Here is a 17,713-nt window from a genome sequence, read left to right as displayed (position 1 = left end):
ACTGCCAGGCTGGAGGGGCTGGACTCGGCCAAGCACTGAGAACTTGTATTTCAGCTTTGGCATTTACTACGTGGGCAATGGATGATTCCCACACCACTTGGCCAGAGCATTGGGCTGCTCTTGGAAAGGACTATAAACCCAGATAAAGACAGGATTGCCCTCAACCTGAGAACACTGAAGTATTTCATAAATGTGGTATTTGACCTTGGTAGTGATGGGAGTTTATTGGTACTGAGAGGAGCACAACAGTTAGAGGTGTAATGGAGCTTGTTGAGAGCTATGGGAAATACCAGCAGGAAAAAGTCTATGGCCCCAGGCTGCAACATAACCTTGAAAGACAGAGGACAATTATTTGCTTTGAAGATCTTGTAACTCGCCTCCAAGGAAATGAGTCTTGTTTTGGCAGACAGGGACTCTAGAGATCCAGAAAAACCCAAACAAGCAACAAGAAAAACAACACCCTCAAACGAACAAACAGAAAACTGAACAGCAACCAAAAAAACCCAGTTTTAAAGGATCTCTTCCTAATATATCAAAGTAACACACTGGGCCAAACATTAGCATATCTACCAATCTCTGGGAAAGATATAGAACCTACTAAAAATGTAGATCAACCAGGAAAAAATGCTCAGGTATGTGAATGCAGGTTTAGGGGGGTTAGCCTCTTTCTTTCTTTCTTTCTTTCTTTTTTTTTTCCCTCTGTAAAGCTTTTATTAAAGCATTTTGCTTTGCAGATGCTGCTTAGTTACTGATCAAGCCAGTGTCTCTGCAGGACAAAGACATGTGAGCCTTGAGCACAGCTCAGTGTGGCTCCCGCAGTCACAGTGACAAGCAGAGGGCAGAGCCCATGCCAGGCTGGAAGAGCCATGGGGAGAAGCGAGAGCTGAGCAGAAGGCACTTGCAGAGGTCATCAGAGGTAACTGATTAGCGCAGGCACAGCCAGGAAAGGAAGAGATATTCTTATGCCCATTCAATATTCAGCAGTATCAGATGAAAAGACAAGACAGCTGGTGCCGTACATGATGATCGCTATTCAGAAGTTTAACAAGCAATTCTCCATTCCACCACCTTGGATATAAAGAGAGTATTGAATGTGAGTTACTGCATTCATGACAGTTCTCCACAGAACCCCACTACATACATCTCATCATTTTCCCTCTGATCTATCGCGAATGGTTTTCCAACATAAATTTTACTCAGGTTACATTAATAGCATTTTGACCATGCTGTTAGGGTGTCACAATATCACATATCTCAATGAAGTATGGATAAGCAATATCTGCTGCCTCTCTCGCACTGCTAAAATCCATACTATTATATAGAAAGACATCAGACTCATTATCTCTCTGGAACAGGTGCCCAGCGAGGCTGTGGTTCCCATGCCTGGAGACCTTCAAGACCAGACTGGACGGGACTTTAAGCAACACAGTGTAGAGGGAACTGTCTCTAGCATTAGCAGGGGGGTTAGAACTGGGTCCCTTCCGACCCAAATCGCTCTATGATTCTATGATCTAGTGGTTGGCAATCCTCTCAACAGCAGTAGATTGGAACTAGATGATCTTTGAGGTCCCTTCCAACCCAAGCCATTCTGTGACCCTATGATTATGGTGTATATTGTTGTTTTACTTTTCAATCCTTTGCTCAATAATTTTATTTAAGGATTTTTCTAACCACAGCTCTAAAATTCTTCAGCCCCATTATTTTTTAAAGCAGAACTCAAATGGACATTTGCAAGTGAAAATTCTCAAAGACAGCACCTAGAACTGCCTAGAATCTTTGTATGCTGGGAGGCCCAGCTATTTCATAACCATCAGTAAAAACATCAGAAATCTAACCTCCGTGTTCCCTAACACTTTCTTTCCTAGTTGCAGCTTGCATAGTGAAGAACGGTTCCATCAGGAGCAGAACATCTCTGCTGTGTGCTTCAACTCTCAGCCTAGTTTTAAATCTCCTGTGAACACACTCCCTTTTCCTTGTTAATACAGCACTCATTACTGTTTCTCATCTGATCGTCTGATCTTCAGATCTTCTTCCAGTATTTGAAGGGAGAGTATAAACAGGAGGGGGAACGGCTGTTTACAAGGGTGGATAGTGATAGGACAAGGGGGAATGGTTTTAAACTGAGACAGGGCAGGTTTAGGTTAGATATTAGGAGGAAGTTTTTCACCCAGAGGGTGGTGACGCACTGAACAGGTTGCCCAAGGAGATGCTCCATCCCTGGAGGCATTCAAGGCCAGGCTGGATGTGGCTCTGGGCAGCCTGGTCTGGTGGTTGGCGACCTGCACATAGCAGGGGGGTTGAAACTAGATGATCACTGCAGTCCTTTTCAACCCAGGCCATTCTGTGATTCTGTGATTCTCTCTCTCTGTGCAAACACTCAGCAAGCTTACCCAGGTTCCATTTTTCTTGTTCTCTTTTAACACTGTTGAAAAGCTCAGAGTTCGGTTAATTTGGGCTCTTATTTCTTCCCACTTTGGGGTAGTTTGTGACAATGCTTTCATCACGACTTCTTGAAGGAATTGCCCTTTTTTTGCTCTTCACTACTTCCCATGAGCTGTGAGTTCTCATCTCCTACTGCTCTGTTGTGACACTATTTGAAAATCAATAGTACTTTTACTAAGTGAAAGCTGACCCACAGTTTTGGGTTGAGAAAAACGGGTTGGGAAACCAGCAGGAGTGAATGATCGGTCATGTGGGATTTCTCCTCAGCAAGGTGGCCTGTTTCCTGACAAATCATTCCTGTCATGTAAATGATAGCAGTCTACCAAGGCTCCTCTGAGTCTCCCCATTCCCTTCTGAGATTTTTTGCTCTGAGTCAAAAAGCAGCTTCCCTAAATCGGTATTCAGATATAGCAGCACTAGTAAGAAACATGAACACTTGGGAACAACCCAAGTAAGGAACTCCACAGATATGAATCAAAACATGGAATGACCATCTGCCCGTTGGCTTATTCTAATTAAAAGGGACAATCAGCTTAGGTTTATTTCTAAATGAAGTAAAATATAATAAATGATGTAGGAAACAATATGCTGGGGTATTTCTGTTTCTTTCTAGAATCAGTAAAGCTTTGATTCTAGAATGAGCATTTTCTGTCAAACATCAGTCGATTTCAATGGTGAACTTTTGTACCAATAAAAAGGAGAGGGAAAGGGAGAAAGACCAAAGAAAACAATGGAACAGCTATCCAATCTTTCAAGAGAGCAACATCAAAAAGTACTACCTATCATAACTCTATGGCATAAATATGTCTTTTAAAAACAGCTATCAGTGAACAATATCACATTGCTTAGACTGGAGGCAAGTATGAAATTGATACTGGAGTATTGCCCTGCCTGAGGCGTGGGGGCTGGAACTTGATGATCCTTGGGGCTCCTTCCAACCCAAGCCATTGTATGATTCTATGGTTCTGTTCTCTCAAGAAAAACATCTAAACATTTGAAATAGAGTTTGTTGGCCTCTCTCAACAGTAGAGGCCTAAGTATGTCATCAAATGTGACAGAAAACATTAGCCTGTGTGATTCATTGCTTGTTTTTTGCTATAATTGAGTTAATGACAGCCATATATATTTTAATCGTCTTAGCGAATTCAATTTAATTCATACATAATATGTAAAGGAACTGCAACAATTATATTGCAAGAAGAGAGAGAGAAACAGAGATGGCAAATTTTCAGGCAGCAAATTTTGGAGTGGATTTCTTGTTCCTTATTCATTATTAATACCAGTAATTTTAGAACAAAACATAGGATGAACTTGCATTATTAGTTGCTCACCTCAGCTGCCAGGACTCTGCCCATTTTTTGAACATTTTCCTTTTTTTTCCTGCTAAATTAAAATTTAAAAAATGGATGGGCTGAATGTGACAGAAGATAACTTTAAACTCTCATTTTTAGCAGCTTACTGAAGGGGAGAGAACCTGAATGAATAAAATCTCTTTTAGTTGTAACCCTAGACCCTTATTTAGATTATAACTTAAGTCAGCGATAGGAAAAGTGGAAAATCAACTGGATAAAATGACAACGTGAATGATATAACTGAAATGTAATTTTTTCTTAAAAAAAGTGTCTCTCTGATAAAGTATAGTTACAAGGAGACTCCCTGAAGCCAGCCTGCGGATTGGACATCAATATATTTAAAAGAAAAAGGTAACAACAAAAAAACCTGAGAACAGAAACCTGTCCATTTGAGAGAGTCAGAGATCCAGAGAGGAAACCTCCATCACAGACAGAAAAACAAGTTATGAGTGAAGGAGAAACCCTCAGTAAGTCATGTCAGTGGTGAAGTGAATAGAGGTAGGACTTTGCCATCCAGATGATTGGAAAAACTGGAGAAAACTCTTAGAAATAGCAATCCCATAGGGGTAGAAGGGGCAACAGAGCAGGGAAGTGAGTTTAAGAGACAGAGGTTTGCAGATGCACCATCAGGTCATTAAAGTTGTGTAATGGCTAAAGAGCTCTTAGAACAATGACTGAAGACTGGGAAGTCATTCCAAGTCTGTTTTCAAAACTCCCTGACCCATGCATTCACCTCTGCCATAATGCTGTGAACTTTAGCTGAGTTCTGAGTCAAATACTGAAAGCAAACCTTCACTGCAATCCATAACATTGCTTACTGCCTATGCAAGACTATACGAGGGAAATTGATGTTACAGACAACTGTTTGCTGGGTTTTGGTTGACCTTCTTTTGTTCCCTTTTGCCCTTAGTCTGATGCTGATCCCTGTTCTAACAACATTCCCAGTTTCACCTGCCAGTTCTCCGTATTTTTTATTTTCTGAATCATAGAATCATAGAATCACAAAGTTGGAAAGGACCTACAAGATCATCTAGTCTAACCTCCTCCCATTACCACTGCTACCACAAGCCTTAAACCATATCTTGTAGCTCCTCATCCAGATGCCTCTTGAACACCGCCAGGGACTGCGACTCCACCACCTCCCTGGGCAGCCATTCCAGTGCCTGACCATGCTCTAAGAGAAAAGTTCTCCCAGTTCTTCTCCCAAGTGTAATTCACTCTCTTTATTTCCAAAAAGTCACTGCCTATCTTCATTTATGTCTCTGAAGTCAGAATCCTTTTAAAAGTAACTCTTAGGTGAAAAATAGTTCTACTAAGAGAAATGGGTCCCAACAAAAGACCAGGTAAGGCATGAAGATAACAATGCAGACATAGCGAGTCCAATTTGCATTCGTATAACCCTCACAGTGCTTTTGTTGAACTTTTTTAACCATCACAAGACTGAAATCAAATCTTGGCACTTCGAACTGACACCTAGATACCCCAGATTGCTACTTAAATTCAACCATCAGAAAACCTGATCTAAAGTACTGCCAAGAGTGGAATATGCTGAAAGAGAGCTGAAAATATTTAGTAAAATTGTCATAAGCTCATTCTGGATGGACATTTGGCCCACTCATTGCTCTGCCTGCTTCCCAGCCCCACAAGCACTGATTGCCCCTTGCTCAGAGGTGTGGAGTCATTGGTGTGCAGAGCTCCCAGCACATGTAGACCAACCAACCTTCCCATTTCAAAGGTTTACATAGTGCTTGCATGCCTATGAAATCCTGAGCAAAAGCATGACACCAAATGTGCCAGCAGAAAGATGGTGAGAGTAATAATAACATCTTGTAGCTTGCAATATGTGCACAGTTTAGCGAGCATACAACGTGGGTGCAATGGAGTAAAAAATCCACTAACCAAAGACAAGGGTAGAAAAAAAAGGGCAAAGAAGTTTTGCAAAGGGCAACTTTGTCCTGAGCTCACACACTCCATCGTGGGCTTGACCTACATTGTGCAGCAAATGGGCAGGGTGCTGGATGTTTCCCAGCAGCTTCAGCTACATTAAATATGAACACAAATAGTGCCCTGGGGCCCTGCATTCTCTGAGATGCCACAGGCACGGGACTCAGACGATCCACCCTTGCTGCAGAACTGTGTTCCAGATTTTAATTAACTGAGTTTCCATATTTAAGCTTTTCCTGTGAAAGCCTCCCACAGTAAAAACACTTGTCCAAAACGCAGTGCTGCAACAGATGAAAATAAATCTAGCAGTTGTATTTTTGAAAACTTTCTTTGAAAGAACATAATTTCAAGGACTATAATCACTCATTCCAAATACACGGTTCATGAACTCAAAGCCATCACGTCCACGTACTGTATGTTCTCATCTTTTCTAACTGCCATATGCTACTAAGTCATTTCATTTTTTATGCACCCTCCTGGCTCCAGGCTTCATGGGCAGATGGCTCCTTGCCATCTAATCAAATTCACACATCAAGGGCATCCCAAGTGAGGTCCTTTGCAGAACTGCATCCTCCTTTCCTTTCTCTCCTTTCCTTGAACATTGCACATCACCACAAGCTTGTACCATTAGAAAGGTTCATCATTTTCAGATGTAACACACTTATTTTTTAATTAAACATGAAGCAATATATGCAGTTCCAGTCCATTCACTCTAAAAATATATTTCAGTGCTTTGGAAATTCACAGCATACACACACTTTCCTTCACATTCATTTTGGTTATATTTTGGGTCCCTCCTTCTGCTATAGCTGCATCTGTTCACGTACATGCCCTCTGCCATCACACACAGTTACAGTAATGCATCTTTACGTCTGCAGCCAAGTGACAGTTTTTGGTGTACTGTACCAAGCTTGATGCAGTATCTAAATTTAGATGCCTTCTAATTTTCTTCAGCTGCCTATTGATACAACTGAATTTTCATGGATCAGCTCATCTTGACGCAGGCTTGTGGCTCTTAGCTTTGACGGACATCATCTCAGAGCTGCATTTGCTTCTCAGCGGTATCTTACTAATCAGACAGGGCAGTCCTCATACTATTAGCAGTGGTATTTCTTCAAGTCACTGTACTCTACATTGCCTCACCAGGCTTTTTCTTTTTATAACATTTTACAATTTCTGTAACTCCAGTTGCTGGATTATCTATATCCATTAAATACATGTATAAGCACACATCTCATCTGTTTGAATGCACAGCATTCAGAGCTGCTCTGGCACTAAAAAAAAAACAACCATTATTACACAAACCTGTGCTATTCCTCAACTTCAGAAATACCCCTTGCTTTCACATACAGACTTATCCTTTCTAGGCTTTTTGCCTATCTTACACCAAGATAGAAGAAACAAGGTCACCCACTCTGAGAGTAACTCAGCTCTTCAGTTTACATCTTCTTCTCTAAAGGAGGTGCAGTGCAGGAATTTTTAATATTGCCTCCAATAGAAAAAACCTTACCCTGTTATGATCCGCAAGACAATCAAAACTGTTTCACAGGAACATGTTAAGAACACCTAACATCAGTTTTGCAATCTATACTAAAAACAAGCAATCAGCTGTCCAACGCCAGTTAATTTAATGTAACACGTATGGAAGAGTGTATGTGAAATACTTCTGTAGAAGAGCAATGGTGGCGTTGTGACATATATATTATCTTACTGATGCTGCAGAGGCCAAACAGAATAGAAACTGGTAACTATGAAGTCTCTATACCAATATCTTTAAATGTTCACAGTAGCACCTAATAAATCCCATTTTTAAATATCAAATAAGCTTTACATCCAGCTTTTCTAAGCAGTTCAATATTTTCTGCAACAGAATACTACAGCTAAAAGACCATGCAGTGCTCATCCTCTTGTGCAATGGTAAGCCATCCCTGCAGACTAACAAAGGGCTATTCCAGAGAACGTGGTGACCCAGAAACCAAAGATAAAGTGTTTACAATTTGTTCCAGACATCACCTATTTAGCTAGACATAGTTCTTTATATTTACAGCCCCATCTATTGCTCTGCTGAGAGTAGTAACCTGAATATGCCAAGAACATAGTGTGAGCCTGCTAAACATGGACTGAATTACTCCAATGCCTCATAGCTGCAATGGCTGCTAGTACAAGTGCTGCATGGGCACAATTTGAGCAATATAATTTATAATCAGTTAGCTAATCATCCTTATCCCCCTTTACACAGTCCTTTCTTCCCCAAGGACAGATAAAAGTCATCTTCCAGTGGCTTTGGGGACATTACTCTTTGAGCCAGTTCAATAGACAAAAAGAGGTTCCAACACCTGGAATAAATTATTTCAACAATTTTCAAACTGTTCTGAAAATGCAAAGGAGAAAACGTAGTAAATTGGTATTTGTACAAAGATCTCAGTTTGTAATGTTATTAGAAGTCTGCCACTTGTATCATATTCTCTCTAATCATGGCCATACTGCATATACTCTAACACCAGCATTCAGCTTGCTTGCGTCAGCTATGACCTCAAAGTATTTTATAAAAAGGAAAAATAAAACAACAAAAACCACTCACAAAACGCTGTGGCTTTTCTGACAGCAACAGGAAGGCTGGAAGGTGTTTTACAAGGCAGTTTTTATTCTTCTCTCTTTCCATAATATGCCTCCATAGCGTCACCCATCTGGCCCAGAGCCATGCAGCCACCGCAGCTGTTTTCTGCTTCCTGAACTGCTGCTCTAAGATTCCAAACTACGACAAAAGAACCACTCCACCACTCCTGTTTTATAACGTGGCATCCTATTGGCCTGATCTAAATTAGGAGGTTGGTTCACACTCCGCTGAGCTTTTCCACACTGATCAGATTCTGATGGAAAACTGAAGCCATGCTGCATGAGGTAGGTGACCTTGGGCAAATCCCTTGGTGTTAATAAACAGTAATTACCTAAGGCTGCTATCCCTAATTCCTCACAGAGAGATGCTTCATCCTTTTGCCAACAAAGAACAGAAACTTCAAATAATTCATGAGACCAAAGTGCAAAATCTCACTTCTCCAAAGTCCCTCTAAGCCCCATTTTATGCACTGGGTGCCCTTTTCCTTACCCTGACTCTAAGACAAAACCTGCAAGTACCATTAAACAATAAAAGTCCAAACAGAATTAAAAAATCTGGTTAAATATGATTTAAGGTAAGGAATTCTAGATGCCAGCTCTGCAAAGAAGCAGGATCATTTCTATCTGTTTCTTTTGCAATGGCAGCTGCCTCTTAAGTGACTTCATGCTTGGTACAAAAGAGCACAGAAGAGTGACACCAGGTCAGTTCTAATAGCCTGGACTGAGCTACTGCTTCGTGCTGACAAAAGCAGATCCTATGGGGAAAGTAGTGAGGCAGAAGAAGCAGAGTAGAAAGATACAACAACGTGCTCCAGCTACTGCAAATCCTGAAAATGCACTGCATCGGGTCAAAACAAAGTCAGTTTTGTTTTATTTTTTCTGACACGACTCCACTAGGAAAAAGAAAACAGAACAGTGTGTAAGAATGAAGCACTCCTAGGCTGTTAATCTCTCTATATATTTCACAGCCATAGGTAGTCAGTAATGTAGGGTATTTCTGAGTGGAGATCACATTTAAGATAACATTTGATAACTATCACCTTCTACATACAAGTCTTTTTGACCCTCTGACCCTGAAAAAAGCCCCACAGCAATGAACTCCATTACTAGACTACACAGTGAACTGAATTCATTGAAATTGGCTGCCTGATCACTTCCTTGACTACTGAATTCTTCCAAGCTGCCAAACATTGCAGTTGGACTAAATGATCTTTGAAGGCCCTTTCCAACTGAATGATCCTATTCTAATCTTTATTCCCAAATCAAAGCCATAGATTATGTCAACCATGTCTACTGTGTTTCGGTTTTCTAATTTTTTTGGAAAACAGCACTGAAGAATACTTGAGAAGTAGGCAAACCCTGGTTTTCTTGTGGCTTTTTCATGCAGAAAAATCTTCCAGCTCATTACCTTATTTTCATTTCTGAACTTCTTTGGAATTATTAACAGAAGACCCTACAACGACTATCTGGATGCTGCTGTGTATTTGCTTAAAGGGTGTACGTAGTTATGGTTGGTTTGTTTGCACATGCTAAAACAGTCAGTTACATATCTGAATGTAAATTGGCATTAACCAAAAATATGTAATGGTATACTTAGATTTATATTTTCTATATTTGGAAGAAAACCAAGTCCTGATGAGCAACAGGAAGAGCTGAAAATAGAAACAGAGGCCAGATGGTTTCTTCTTTCAAGTGTGAAAGTGTAAATGTGTTTTATATATTGTGAGTCCTAAAAACAAAAAGTCTGACTACAGAAAGTGGCTGACATAGAAAGGTTATTACCATCATCACGTATCTGTGGTTTGGGGAGTGATCATTGGTGCAGGGCTTTGTACTGATCCTGATGCTTCCATGATGTTCTTTAGCCTTAGTCACAAGAAGAAGACCAGAACCCTACACAGATTTAAGCAGGATGCCCTTTTTAGAAGATTTGAACAGCTTTCAGTACAAAATAGGTGCCCACACTTTGCTTAGACCATGACAGTTCCAGGGATAAATTAAAGCTGATTTTCAGGCACACAGGGATCTTTGTGACCTTTGGCTTTTAACAGCAGATTCAGATACCTAAGAACATAGACAGGACGGAGCTATGCTCTTGTTAACCACCCTAAATACAACTACATTTATAACTCAATGCGTTACCATAATTAACGTGTTAGGCATCCAAACTGCAGCCAGGAAAACAAGTGCAGTATAAGCCCTTACCATAGCAGAAGACTTCAAATATCAGAGTACATTAAAACATATGAACCCTCTCACTTTTAAAGTATAATGGCTAATAGCTCTTTTTAAATATATGGAGTCTTGATTTTAAGAGCGACCAGATCACCACATCACTTAACTCGCATCTCATACAATGCCTATACTGTATATGACTATATAATGCTTAAAGATGTACAACAAATGACTCAGATAGTACACAAAACAGGAGAACAGCATCTCAGTGTCCTTTTGGAGAACAGACAGAGTTATACTCTAAAATGATTTCACAGACCGAGTTTATATAAGAGTAATTTATTGTACTACTGTATGAAGTGTTAGAAGACAAGTACAATGGTTAAAGCTGAAATACAGCCCCGTGCAGAGAAGCTGTGCAACAATCATGTAACACTGAAGTACTACTAAAGCACTGCCTCCAAACAGACAATAAACAGACTAATAAAGAATCTGAGGTGTTAACAGCGATCCTAAGAGGAAGTCCTCTTACGAAAACTCCTTTAATGAACGATTTTACTCCCATGGTTCAGGTTGAGATACTACCTGCAAGAAGTATTCTCACAGGTATTTATCTGGATTCAAGTATAGAAACACTCTACTTTTGTAAAAAGCTGCCTTTAAGGCAAAAGAGGGGGTTGTGGAGGAGACATGGAGGGAGAAGAGAGACAGACAGATCAAAAACTAAGACCTTCAAGGGGAAGGGTAGAACTGAAACATGATTTTCTGTGTCTTCAACACCAAGGAAAACCTGTATTACAGACAACTTGTACCACTTTACAAAATGTACACCGTATATATTATATATACACATATAAAACACTATTACTTCAATCACTAAGTTCTTCTTCATCACTGAAATAAGCACTTTTCTTAATCCGTGGACGTTTTGAGTCATCTGAAATTGAAGATTCCCCTGCAGTCTGTGTCCACCTTTGTTGCTCTTCCTCAATTTTGGCTTGCTGTAATGGAAGAAGCAGTGTTAGCTAGTACTAAGAAAAAATTAAGATGCATTACAAATAATAATGTTAATTATCAAAAGGCAATGCGTTATTTAGCAAGGTAAAGAATTTAGAAGATTGATCTCAATTTCCAGATAAATTGTGTTATGCATGCATTCCAGAAAACACTTCTAAAAGTAGTTATCACATTCAAACAGTAGGAGTGCTCTGCACCAATGCAGATGGAGTACTCTCTGTTTTCCAAGAGAGGACCTAGATGAGTACAGTGAACTTCCAGAGCCACAGAGCAACTGAGATTTGAAGCCAGGCATGCACACTGCATTTGAGCCTGCTGTTGAGTCAGATTTGTTCCACTAACAAGTCTATCTGTTGCCTTTTCTAGTCATTCATTCAGGGAATTCAATTCTTCAGGGATATGAAAGTAATTCAGCTAAAGGTTAAAATAGATGTTTCCTATTTTTATTAGGAAACATGCTACCCTGGTTAAATTCTTTGGATTGAGAGAAATGAAATACTGTCTGGTTTCTTTATGCTTACTGGTTTTATTTCTAACCACGGAGGATTTTTTGGGATGCAAGTGGGGGTATAATTGTGCATATCTGCACAACTTTTTTCAGACTATGTCCTGTAAATCTGTTGCACATCAGTAAAGTCATCTCTGGGACAAAGTTATCTTAAAAAAAAAAAGTCTGAGGACTTTTTTTGGGCAGTGGGGGTACACAGGAGACAGCAGGGGACTGGAAAGTCATGACATCTGAACAGCAGTTCAGGCTTGCACTGTGTAGTGAAGTAAGAGCCTGTAAGGAAATATTAAAGACAGATAGTCTGACAGCTGTATTACTACCTATGTAACAAAAAACGCTATAAATACGTTTTGAGAGGAAAGCTCTATTAGATAAAGCAATGCATGTATCTAATATAGCTAAAAGAAGGAGGCAGAGTTCCATTTAGAAATAAATATGTGACACTTCAATTTTGTACCTGAACAGCTATAGCCTGGCTGAGGCTGTCAAGAGCAGGATCTTCTCCTTCCTCTTCACTTTCTTCTTCTTCCTCACTTCATTGTGCAGAGAGAGAAAAATGCAGAGATCTTTAAGGGTTCCATATGCAAAAGCTGCTTAAACAAAGTAGTAACGTATAAATAAATGTACATACATTTCTTGTGGTTCAACAACTTTCTTTCTCTTCTTCTTTTCTTTTTTCTTTGGTGGCTCCCGCTCTCCCAGCATATTTTTAGGACAAGCATAACTTAAGTGTCCTGCTTCCTTGTAGGAAAAGAAATATTAATTAACAAAAATCATTACCAACCACTACATGTTGAAACACATAATGAGGGAAGTTAATGGAAGACAGTTCACAGGGGAAAAAAAATTGAAGCAATTAATAAGATAAATGGAATGCTGAATTAGCACACAGAAGACAAACTCTTTATAAGCTTGCCATGGAAACAAAGAGATTGGCGGTGATATGCATGTTTAATTGCAAATTCAGAACAACTATGTGCGAGCCAGATTAACTTTGGCTGCTGCTGCAACATCAGAATACAGGACAGCATGGTTTATACTCATGATGAGATACAAACTTCAGTGTTAACAGTTTAAGAAATATGACTGAGTCAACATTTTTGGTCTCAAAAATGGGAATATTTTGAAGCAAAGATTAGGAGCTGTTCCTTCTCATATAACATTATAATAAGGATGCTTTGTCTTGCTCATCAGCACGTTAAGCAGTTGTTATAAGAACATTTTTCTCCCATCCCTCAAAAATCCCCCAAAAGGTTTTGTCATTCTGGACAATGTTAGAACTGTTATGCAAACTGACAACAACAACAACAGCAAACATATTTTAATACATGTTTTAATATATGTTAATATTATATCTAATAATACCACAGTATTATTAATGGTGAAACTGAAGAAATAAGCTGAAAGTCAAAATATGGAATACGTTGCTTTACTTTTGGTTTTACTCACCCCGCATTCATAACATTTTGACTTATCAAAGTAGTTCCGCCTGCGAATGAATTCTGCTGCTCTTCCATTGTCAATGGCAATACTTGCTTTTATTACTCTGCCAAACAGCTGCAGCAAATAGGAGAAAAAAGTAAATTTTTGAAAGTGCAAACCCTACCCTTCCACCATAGCAACTTCCCATAACTTACCTGTTTGTTATTGAGTGCCCGAGAACAGTTTTGTGCAGATTCTTTATCCAAAAACAAAATAAAGGCAACTCCTTTGCTCTTCCTGGTGTCTTTGTCTTTCATAATAGTAACTCTGAAAACATATAGTCACATCATTGATATGCTAGAATTGTTTTAGAGACAATTCTTCCAGAAAGATCTCAACAGGATCTTAGCTTAGCCAGGCAGCAAGAAGGAAAAAAAGCATACTTAATGATAGAAAGATTAAATTCAGAGGGACAGCCAACCAACACATTGTGCTTGCAGGTACATTGGAGACGATTTGAAAATAGTCTGAGGAGTCTCTCCACATCATTCTAGTCCACTACCATGCCTTATTCTCCTGAATGGCTTCAGAATGAAGAACGTACACTTTAGACTTGCAGACAGTGCAACTGGAGGGAATTATACATACTGGAGGTGAAATTAAAATTCAGGAGTAATCTTGCCCATTGCTATCATTGCTGAAAAAGCAGTGTATTGAATTGCATCCAAACAGAGTATATATTTTTGCTGCCAAAAATAATAAATATATAATATCTATATATATTTTATATCTCAATCTATATATGATATATAGATTATATATATATTTTAACCAGCCAAAGCGGTGCACAATGGAAAATAATAAGTGTTTTGCAATATTTTCCTACAAGTTTCTGCAACTGGAATCCAGGCAGGTTATGGATACATGTGTTAATTTACATGACACAAAGCCAAATCTTGGGTCTGACATTGGAAACAACAGAGATGGTAGCAAATTTAAGACTTTTACCCAGCAAACACAAAGAATGAAAACCACCCAACCTCGATTCTTTTGCTCTTATGTCAATTGTGTCAATTATGACAAATATGAATGGGAAACAGGATAGCAGTCTGCATGTATGTAAAAATACATGTTCAAAGCTAAAAGAATAAACTCCTGCCTGTGTCTCACTTAGCAGGCAGAACAAGGTTCAGCCATAAGGCAATATAAAATCAGAAGAGGTGGTAACACCAACGAATAATCTAAATCCAACCAAACTAACCAACCAATGAACTCTCAACAGTTCAAAAACAGAAAGCCTACTAGAAAAAAGTGTAGCAGATTATCTACATAGTAAAAACTGTAAGACAAAAGCTCAGAAAATACACTCAATTTTCCCCCAAATGCAGGTATAGACAGAGCATAGAACAGGTTTTCTATCAAAGCCTCTTTGACAAGGATGCACCCAACAATGTGCTGAAGAGTCAATAAAACTGAGTTTAGACCAATTCTGTTCGTTCTTTTGACAAGATATTCTCCCAGGAGTTCCAGTGGAACCCCAAAATGACTGTCGGACTTCTGATTGGGATGTTAATGCACCAATTAATAATACCATGCATGACAAACCTTTACTAAGTCAGCAGCTTCTTGGAACTCTAGGAGGTCCAACTTCTGAAAAAACTGAGCTGAACTCATAATCATCAGCATACAGTGAGGTGAAAAGTGCAGTAAGAAAGAGAAGTCAGTGTGATTTTGCTGAGTCAAGTCACACCTCAAAAAAAGCCAACTAAAGCTTCTTTAATTAAGTTAGAACTGATTCAATTGGAACTATAAAACTTTCTGTGAAATGGAGTGTTCAACGTCTCTGAACAAAGACTCTCCAGAAAACAAACTAACTTTTGCAAAGACTTTTCTTGGGAACTAATAATGAGTTGCAAACAAGAAACTAACACTAACAAGGATCACTTTTCATTGTGAAGCTGAAAAGCCAGTAAAATCCCATTCTATCTGCACTGTTGAGAGTCAGGTCAGCTTGCAAAGGGGCAAAGAGTTAGGTAGCAAGTTTTGCTAAACAAAAAGTTGTTCCACGATAGTATTTCACACATGCTATTCCGTGAGTCTGCAGTTAGTTTCATTTCTGACAGTAAACAGGCAAAACATCAGGAAAAATTAGATATTAGGAAGTGATTCTTTTTTTGTGAAGTAATACACAGGTGAGGCAAACAGAAACCATACAAATAGAGCTGTGAGTTCTAAGTTACTCGGTTTCCCAAAAAATGCAGAACAGGATTTCTTCAGTTCAGGCATCTGAAAACACCATTTCTGTGGCATATGTTAGGCAAAACCATGAGAAACTATTAACAGAAAAGGGAAAGCAGGCTGCTATCGCACCTTTAAAATAAGCATTGTATCATACAGTCATTACTTCATGCAGTTAAGTACCCAAACAAGTTCAAAAGCCAAAGTAATAGAAGACCCCTCTCCCAGCACATACAACCCACATACATACTTTTAGATTGTGGAACTCCTTACCAAAGAATAGCAGGGAGGTCAGAAGTGACAAATTTATGAAGAATAGATTCATCAATAATTATTAAACACCAATGTTACTACAACAGGTTTTTTCTAAGTCAGTTGTTCAGCAATCAACTAAAACAGGTCAAGTACCATGAACCTGAAAAGAAAGACTGAAGCTGCCAGTTGCACTGGTCACCGCACGTCTGCCAGAACCCTACATAAGGGCTTTCCTCTCCTGTATGTTTGTCTAACAGCCTGATAAGCATTTCCTGCTATTTTGTCCACTGAAACACACTGCTGAGACTTCAGAAACTTTGAATAGCTCTATATGTGAGAAATGATTACAGCAGCCAATGAATGTTATGAAGGCAGACTGAGGGAGCTGGGCTTGTTCAGCCTGGAGAACAGGTGGCTGTAGGGTGACTCATTGCAGCATTTCAGTACCTAAAGGGAGCCTACAAAGAGGAGGGAAATCAACTCTTTGAAAGGGTTGATAACTGCAGGACAAGGGGAAATGGTTTTAAGTTCAAGGAGGGAAGATTTAGGTTGGATATCAGGGGCAAGCTCTTTACAGAGAGAGTGGTGAGGTGCTGGAACAGGCTGCCTAGAGAGGTTGTGGATGCCCTGTCCCTGGAGATGTTCAAGGCCAGGTTGGATGGGGCCCTGGGCAGCCTGGTCTAGTATTAAATGGGGAGGTTGGTGGCCCTGCATGTGTGACGGGGGGGTTGGAGATTCACGATCCTTGAAGTCCCTTCCAACCCTGGCCATTCTGTGATTCTGTGTGATTCTATGTGTGAATGTTAGACCAGATATTTGCTCATACAGAGCTGAAAACTCCAATCTAGTTTTGTTATTCTGATCAGTTAAAAACAGAGCATACAAACCCAGCAAGTTTCTTATCTCAGCATTTATTTCTATTATTTCAACATGGAGACAGATATTCCCAAATCTTATTCATGAATGTGGCACATATAAAGAGCTGTTATCATGCAGCCTTACGCCTACTCTTAAACAGTGACAATAACAAATCAACCTAGAACCACAAAGGAACTGTACACTGCAGTTGTGGGAACTGGTTGTTATAACCGTGACATCGAGCTCACACATGTAGAAGCTTCCACTCCTACAGTTCTCAACCTGCCAGCACTTACCAGAAGAATATTGCTTCAGCTACTTTAGAGAAACAATTGCTTCTATATATCAACATTCTACTTGCTTTTGAGAAGTGGTTACCAACAGTACTTGTCTCCAACGCATCTACTCTTACAGTATATGTGCAAGAACTCCCAGTTATTAAATTTACACTTTATTAAACATGAACAGGACTTCAATACAGTTAGACATTTAATACTTAAATCATAAAGAGCACAATATGTTCAAGTCAAGCAAAGACATCAAATATTTTAAAATATTTGATGAGAACTCCAAAAGTAACAGGTTATAATCAGATCACTTACTTGACAACTTTTCCATACTTGGAAAAAATCTGAAATACAAAGCAAAATAAAAAGATTTAACTACAGACAATTACATTTAATTATCAATAAATGTACTGAGATAAACTTTTAGAAAAGATCCATATCAATATTGTATTTATACTCAAAGTTGTTGTCACTAAGTTCAGCCTAAGCAATACGGCTCTTGAAAACTTACCCTATATAGATCATTGTTTGTCAAAGCAAAGGGTAGATTGGACACATAGACTGTGCTTTTGCTTGGTGCCAACCCTCCACTCATTTTC

General features: G+C 39.3%; 1 protein-coding gene across 1 annotated transcript; it reads right to left on the bottom strand.

Moving 5' to 3' along the window:
• Positions 1-11,398: 11,398 nt before the first annotated feature.
• On the bottom strand, positions 11,399-17,713 carry ZCRB1 (zinc finger CCHC-type and RNA binding motif containing 1; the record flags this gene model as incomplete). The annotated part of the gene is made up of 7 exons (XM_079538842.1): positions 17,626-17,713; positions 17,430-17,458; positions 13,692-13,803; positions 13,504-13,611; positions 12,686-12,795; positions 12,512-12,587; positions 11,399-11,530 (listed from the first exon to the last, which is right to left on the bottom strand). The coding sequence occupies exons 1-7, from the start codon at positions 17,707-17,709 to the stop codon at positions 11,399-11,401; spliced, it is 651 nt and encodes a 216-aa protein (XP_079394968.1). The 5' UTR covers positions 17,710-17,713.

This window comes from Tetrao urogallus (genome assembly GCF_951394365.1).
Source record: "Tetrao urogallus genome assembly, chromosome: 1".
In the NCBI taxonomy this organism is placed as follows: domain Eukaryota; kingdom Metazoa; phylum Chordata; class Aves; order Galliformes; family Phasianidae; genus Tetrao; species Tetrao urogallus.
This window is presented reverse-complemented; position numbering and strand designations above follow the sequence as displayed.